The sequence below is a fragment of the Pempheris klunzingeri genome, chromosome 15, assembly GCF_042242105.1.
Source record: "Pempheris klunzingeri isolate RE-2024b chromosome 15, fPemKlu1.hap1, whole genome shotgun sequence".
Classification (NCBI taxonomy): domain Eukaryota; kingdom Metazoa; phylum Chordata; class Actinopteri; order Acropomatiformes; family Pempheridae; genus Pempheris; species Pempheris klunzingeri.
Window position 1 is genome coordinate 10,338,772 of NC_092026.1, and position 7,265 is coordinate 10,346,036.

Here is a 7,265-nt window from a genome sequence, read left to right on the forward strand (position 1 = left end):
ATTTTAAATGATAAATTGGTGTATTTGAGGTCCTCTGAAACAGGAGCGTTGTAAATCTTGCCGTGTGGCATTGTCGCCACCTACTGGTGAAATGAACCACATTAGAATAAACAGCCCTGCATGTTCCTGTAGACCTGGTGCCAGTTTGAGATTTGGTTCCTCCACATTTATCAATCTCTGTCTACAAAGCCTCTGTCATCTTGGAGACCACTGAACCTAAAACAGTGACTGTAATGACTTTGGTGTGTTGGAGGTGCAAACAGGCTAAAATGATGACCTCGGCTAATTAAAAAGAAAGAAAGCCAATTAAAAAGTTCATTGATAAAACAAGTGTTTATGTGAAACTAGGGCGGGAAACCACCTGAAATGTAGCCTCTGGCAGCGTGGGCGTTGCATGACACCGAGGCCTACATTTTGGGCAGCCTATCTGCAAAAGCCTACACTTTAAATTCCTCCCTTTGCACACTAAAGCCACAACAAAGCAGTATCATATTTGCCTGTCTTGAATTGTCTCTGTTTTTTTTACTTACATTTGTCCATCTTTATTCTTTAATCAAGTTTAATACCGGTCACTCTCAGGGTGTTTGGAAAACTCTTGTGTAAAACTCCAGCTGCGACAGTTTGCGATAGTGTAGTGAGTAAAATTGCCTCATTTCAGTCTACAATTAAAATTGTTTGATGAATGATCTGACTTAGATCATGTGGTTAAACCCATTTTCATTAATGGTGCATTATCAGGCTGCTTTGGCAATAATTGTGGCGATGGCTGTTTGAAACTAAATGAGGCAATAATAACAGGAGTACTGTCATGGAGGACTGATAACCAGCTCACTCCATGATTTCCAGCTCCAGCCATTGTACGAGATGCCATTTTGCCATTTGAAACACTCCGTGTAGACTTTGGTCATCTCACATATCAGCTGCGTACACCTCCTCCCATTCAGCTGTAGTCTGGTGGTCACACACTTCCCCGTGTAAAACAACAACAGATCACCAGGAAGTCAAACCAAACGGTGGCTGCGGTGTGAATGTGCTGTCAATGTGGGCCAGTGGGTAGCAGCACTTCCTGTTGATGCTGCTAGTGTGATGAGTATCAGTGCAGATCAGTTCTCTGTAATGAAGTGAGAGTGTCTCCTGGTTTGACAAGCGTCTCTGTGGACGTTGTGGCCCTGTAGTCCCTCTTCTTGTAGTGGGTCCGAAAACCGGATCTCCCTGTGGTGTTTGGAAGATCCCTTGGGCGAGGGTGTTGTCTGGACAACTCTTTCCAGTTGTGTCAAGTCATAAATGATGTGCTGATGGACGAAAGGACGGCCACTCAGGGTGCAGGAGAGGTAGAGTGTGTGACCCATCCCCTCACTGACCCTGGACTTGTTTGCTGTCGCTTCTGAGAACATCACGGAGTTGAATGTTCTTTGTGTTTTCACATCCTTCAGCCTCATTCAGCCTCAGCAATTTGTAGCAAAGAAGCAAAGTTACTCTCAAAGATGGTTGGGGGCTTAAATAACTCACTCACAGATTAGGACATCTGATTTTGAGTTTGTCTTCTGAATGAGAAATTGCATATCTGCAGCAAAAAAAACTAAATATTGTCTGATCCTCGCGAAGTAATGGCTGGAAAGCATGTATTCACCAACTATATTACTGACAGTGTGCATTTAAGTTATTTGCTATTCAACAGTGAGGCATTGGCCATCTCTGAAAGCTGCTTAGGTTGCATAAGGTAGGGGTCTCCAGGATCTTAAAATATGCTATTGGTAGATTCATATGTAAAACCATGCCAGATTTTACCACGACATTTCACATAATTGTTATCTAATGACATCTAATCTAACTTTTCGTGCGTTTTCTTTTCTTTAAAAAACCAAATTTGTTATTTGACCAAAGGGGTCAAACAACTTGTCTTGAAATTCAAACAAGAAAACTGTGTGTCCAGCTAACTTCCCGGGATGCGTCATCACATATATTACAAACCTTGTTGGAAGTTCAGCAACTACATATTTGTCAATAAGTTCAGAAAACACCAGGAGCTTCATGCACATCTAAAATATACTTTTTTGTGCATTTATTTCCTCAAACAAAAAAAAAAACAAAACATACAAATGTGTTAGTTGTGCAAAAGGTTAAATCTTCTATCCCTCAATCTTTGTAGTTTGTAGTCCAGCAATGGTGGCCCATTGTATTCCTGTATTTTCACGTGGGGTTGGCTAATTTTGCTCTGGCATGTAGACAATCTGTTGTATTTTTAAAGTTTATTTTAGGGTTAAGTATTTGCTGTCAACATGCCGGGGTTGGGTGAGTGGGGGGGGGGCAGCCTATTTATATTCTCATCATATCCAAGCAAAGAGCCGGGGTTGGATTCAGACCACACGCTCTGATTCTCCCTGAACTCCTTATTATCAGCAAACTACACCTCCCAGCATTCACCGCGGGGAGCTTGGGTAGCAGTGCTCGGCTCGCTTGGACGCGGAGCTGCCGCATTTGCGCCCCTACAGCGGGTTTGGGAAGGCGTCAGGTCGCTGGATAAGCATTTTTAAACAACGAGGAAACACAGCGCGGCATTTCCTTTCACCATTATTTTTTTCAGACGGGGTCTGTCAGCATGGGGAATGGCATCAATAAGGTATGATTTTCCCCATCTGTTGCACGCCACTAGTGTTGAGTTAACACGCGAGTGCTCCTCGATGTTTTGAGTGTGATTAAGGAGGCGATAAGAGCTGCTTATCTTCAGTAGGAAAAAAAAAAAAAGTTGTCTGTTCATTGGTTTGACGTGATCCAGTGAATACAGACGTGTCTTCTGTAGTAATAATTAAACATAAACCTTACTCACTTAAGTGATCTGTGAATATTTAACATAATTGTCATGTTTTACCCGATTATTTGTTATTTTTTACACGATCTGAACTTTGTTTTTTTTTCCTAATAATGTAATACCTTCTTATGTTCAGGCTGTCATTTGAATCAGCTGTATAATATATAAGTGATGCTCTATTTCTCTGTCCTCACAGGTCCTCCCTGACTTATACTTGGGAAATTTCAAAGGTGTGTCTAAGTGTTTTTTTTTTTTTTTAATTGTCTTGATTAGCTTCTTGTGTATGACATCTTATAACTATGGGTGTTTTTTTTTTTTGTTTGTTGGTGGTGTTATTTCTTTATGTCAGATGCAAGAGACCGAGAACAGTTAGCCACTAACAACATCACACACATCCTGTCCATTCATGACAGCGCGACTCCCATCCTCCAGGTGAGAAGCCGTCCGTCTCCCAATCATACATAACATCTTTGCCCTGGCATGCATCTTAAATTCCCCATTAATCTTTAAGCAGAGTAAACCAGCAACTGTGGCTGAGCAGCTCTGATTGGTCGAGGCCCCCTTGGTGTATTAGTACAGTGCACTGGAGCTGAGCTGTGACACAGTCCATAAACTAGTCTGTCAGGTTGGTCAAGAGGAGGTACAATGTTGCTTCTTCAGCAAACTATTGTCTGTCCCGTGTGAGCAGACAATAAGCAGGGGAGTTTCTTCCTCATGTGATAGTTGGAGTATCGGGAAAAAAAAAACACCAGTCAACAACAGTTGGATTGGTCAGCGAGCTGAATTGTGTGCTTGTGTGGGCTTTAGAGTAGGCGGTTGTTCTTTCTTCAGCCAATGTGGACTGTTCAGTCTCGCTTCATTATTGTTTTCTCTAGGTTATTGATTTAGATGTAAAGTTTCTCTTGTAGCTGCAAGTCCAAAAGCAGCTTGTGCTCGCAGTTCTGCTACTTTTCTAAAAAGAGGACCAAAAAAAAATGATTAGAAGTCATCTTAAAATTGGATCAACTCTTCCACATACAGCAGCACAGCCCCTGTTCATTATCAGCAACTCACACCTTAAATCTTAAGAGCATGTTTGTGCAGTGGCATTTAACACCTGCTGTTTATTGATTTGCGGTTCTTGCACAAGGGGAAGTGACTGCTGGCAGGTAACTGGTATACTTTGTCCCCCAGGAGATGACCTATCTCTGCATTTCAGCAGCTGACCTGCCCACACAAAACCTGTAAGTACCAAAATGTGCAGCACAGCAACACAGCTTAGAACAATGAAAGGCTGAGGCAGAGTGAGAGAGCACCACATCCATTTGAGGCTGCACTATGTGGGCGTCTGAGGTTCATTTTCTTCAACCTAATGTGTAAATGATATGCTTTCAGCAAGCTCAACATTTAACTGCGAACTTATTGTCTGACTAGATCGTAGCAGCCCGGCTGGATTCAGCTCTCGGTGCGCTGTTGTTCTCTTGACGTGAACACATGACACGCACAAACGCATGCAATTGAATTTATGTAACTTGAGAATCTGGGAAGGAAAAATCAAGGGTGGTGCATGTATCGGTAAGGGACACCCTGGTTTAGACACAAACGCGCACACACAAATGCACACACACAAATGCACACACACAAATCCTCTATGGCCAAATTCACATTTCAGGTGGTGTTTTAACAGTTCAGTTCTGCAGTTTGAGCACGATGGCTGGTGCTGTGCCTCTATTTATACACACACACACACTCACGCTAATGCCCCTGTCACTCTCACTGCTCCGGCTGCCTCATACCTCTTCGGCGAGCGAGGTGTTTGAAACCTGTTTTGTGAAATGTGACACCAACTGTGTAAACCTGAGATAAACACAACCTCATCCTGATACGTCCAGGATAAGAAATGAAAGGGTTTGACAAGTCAGGTGCAAAAACATACATGTGGCTTGTACAAAGAAAAAACTCACATGTGCACCTCAGGTCCGCCATTAGATACATGCAGGAGCTCTAAGTGTGAGTGAGCACACAGTGCTGTATTCTCATTATGGTTTAATGTGGTCATGGCCTATTATAACAAGCACTTTTCTTCTCCACAGGACTCAGCACTTTAAACAAAGTATAACGTTCATACACGAGTCCCGCCTGAAAGGAGAAGGCTGCCTCGTTCACTGGTGAGAGGAGGACTGCTGGTTGTATCTTCATCCTAGACATGTTAAATATAAATGTACAGTTAATCTAGAGCTGCCATAAAAGATCACCCAAGCACACAAGTGAACCCATGTGTAACTGCTGCACAGAGTAGATTAAATGATAAGCAAAAGCTTTTCTTGAACTTCCTAAAATGGAGTACAGTAACACAATACAGTCACATTGTGTTTTTTTTTGTAGTGAGGTAGCTGATCAAGTAGTCACAGGGGAAAGTTAAATTTGGTTAGAGAGAGGCTCCTCCCAGAAATACAGAGGAACAAGAGGTTATTTATATTATCTGAATCGCCACAGGTCTCTCTACTATACGTATTGACTAAAGAATTTAGATTTCACTCAAATGTGTAGCGTGTAAAGTGTGTATTTAATCAGTTTCTGCACTTCAGTCCTGTTATTTTACCACACAATTAGTGTATTTTCCACCTGTCGCTGTCAGTTTTCTGGTTGGGTTTTACCTAGAGTGTCATTTTACATAGTCTTCAGTATGATGGTTATGTATTTTAAACTTGTAGTTCTCATATAGTATGTTTACATGCTCCCTGGTTCTCAATCTGGTTTTACACATATTCAGGACATGACGTATACGTGGAACATGGAGAAACCTGTTCTTTATATCCCTGTTTACATGGCTCTAATATTTTCTAGTATGCTGGATTTAGCTTCTTTGTTTTGTCCATGATGCATTTAGTTTTACTGACTGCTATATAACTCCAGTATTGAACATGGCAGAAAGAGATCAGAAATCTGGATCAGATGTTCTTATGTCCTCATGTCTCTCATGTGGTCTAAAACTTAAATTTCACGCTTCATGCTCTTTCTCCATCCCGCTCTTCTCACAGTTTGGCAGGCGTGTCCCGCAGTGTCACCCTGGTGATAGCTTACATCATGACGGTGACAGGCCTGGGCTGGCAGGAGGCCCTGGCTGCAGTGAAGGTGGCCCGGCCCTGTGCTGGCCCCAACCTCGGCTTTCAGCGCCAGCTCCAGGAGTTCGAGGCTACTCAAGCTGATCAGGTCAGTCGTAGGAGTTTAGCGTTACTCTGTAAGAACGGAGAGTGCACTGTCAGTATTTAGCATTTTGCAACATTGTTTAAATTGTCATCAAAAGGCTAATGCTTTCCTTTTCCTGTAGTTCAGAAAATGGCTACAGATGAATTATAAGGACAACCCTTTCAATGATGAGGCTGATATACGTGACTTGCTTGCCAGGGTGCCTAAAGTCAACGGTAAGGACGCTGAAAAACAGGCATCTACCCCACCTGGAGGTATCTGATCAGTTCGTTTGAGATATTTTGCAGCTCAGCATGCAGGATTTCACCACCGTGTGATGCTACAGTACTGTGGACCTATCTGGATGAGCTTTGGAGTGGACTACTGACAGGATGTTTATCACTACTGGAGTGATCCTCTATCACAAACGTGGACCCTGGAAGAGACAATTAATATGTACAGCACATATTAATTTTTTTAACACTAATTGATGTTTCTGGTGCTGTTATTTTTCTAATTTATGAATGTTGTGAACCGTGTTTTTGTACTGTGTCGTGATGATTTCAAAGTGTTGAAATAAAAGGGGTAAAAGTCAAGCGCTTTGTGAGGTTGTCAGTCGGTGGGCTGCCACGCTGAAGGTGATAAGACACATGCTGTGCTGTGTTTACGTCTCTGTTTCCTGGTTGTCTTCCTGTTTGTCTGATGTGCAAGGGAGGTCATGCATGGTGACATGAAAAACACCAAGATCATGTTCCTTTATCACTCTTTCGTCTCGATTATCTCTAGAGTCTATAAGGCATTAAAAACTATTAATTTCACCATGGTGAGATATTACATTCAGTCATCTTTCTGTCAGTCTAGACATCTGCACATGTGCATGGTCAGCCGCTGGAGGGCAGTATAAAAAGAAGCACCCTAAAGTACATTTTTGTACTTTGAATTAAACCATGCGTCTTTTTTCTGACATGGTTTCCTCACTCTTTCCTCAATAACAAAATTAAGAGCTGTCATATCACTGGAAATTATTACACGCTTGTAGATATACAAAAAAAAAAATGTGTGGTGGAATATTCTTGTTTTGGTGAGCCTGATGAGCACAGGTAACTGTTCCATTCCGTCCCGGTGTCTGCTCAGGGTGTCACTAGAGGGATTCCCCACGGCAGCAGCGCTGCGTGGGCGCCCAGTTTCACAGAAACGAGCGCCTAATTGCTGCGCATCTCTTGAAGTTCTCGAAGCCCAAGAGGCTCCTCCCTGTCACAAATCAAGATGTGATATCATTTAAGAATAG

General features: G+C 42.4%; 1 protein-coding gene across 1 annotated transcript; it reads left to right on the forward strand.

The window, feature by feature from the left end:
* The first annotated feature begins 2,482 nt into the window (after window positions 1-2,482).
* Window positions 2,483-6,554, forward strand: dusp22b (dual specificity phosphatase 22b). The gene is made up of 7 exons (XM_070845255.1): window positions 2,483-2,620; window positions 3,006-3,039; window positions 3,159-3,241; window positions 3,983-4,032; window positions 4,882-4,956; window positions 5,830-6,001; window positions 6,120-6,554. The coding sequence occupies exons 1-7, from the start codon at window positions 2,600-2,602 to the stop codon at window positions 6,258-6,260; spliced, it is 576 nt and encodes a 191-aa protein (XP_070701356.1). The 5' UTR covers window positions 2,483-2,599; the 3' UTR covers window positions 6,261-6,554.
* The last annotated feature ends 711 nt before the right edge of the window (window positions 6,555-7,265 follow it).

Excerpts from the sequence above, each read along its gene's own strand:
- dusp22b (XM_070845255.1), top strand. The coding sequence starts at position 2,600 with ATGGGGAATGGCATCAATAAG. Across the intron at positions 3,040-3,158 it reads ATACTTGGGAAATTTCAAAG|ATGCAAGAGACCGAGAACAG; the intron begins GTGTGTCTAAGT and ends TCTTTATGTCAG. Across the intron at positions 3,242-3,982 it reads GCGCGACTCCCATCCTCCAG|GAGATGACCTATCTCTGCAT; the intron begins GTGAGAAGCCGT and ends TTTGTCCCCCAG.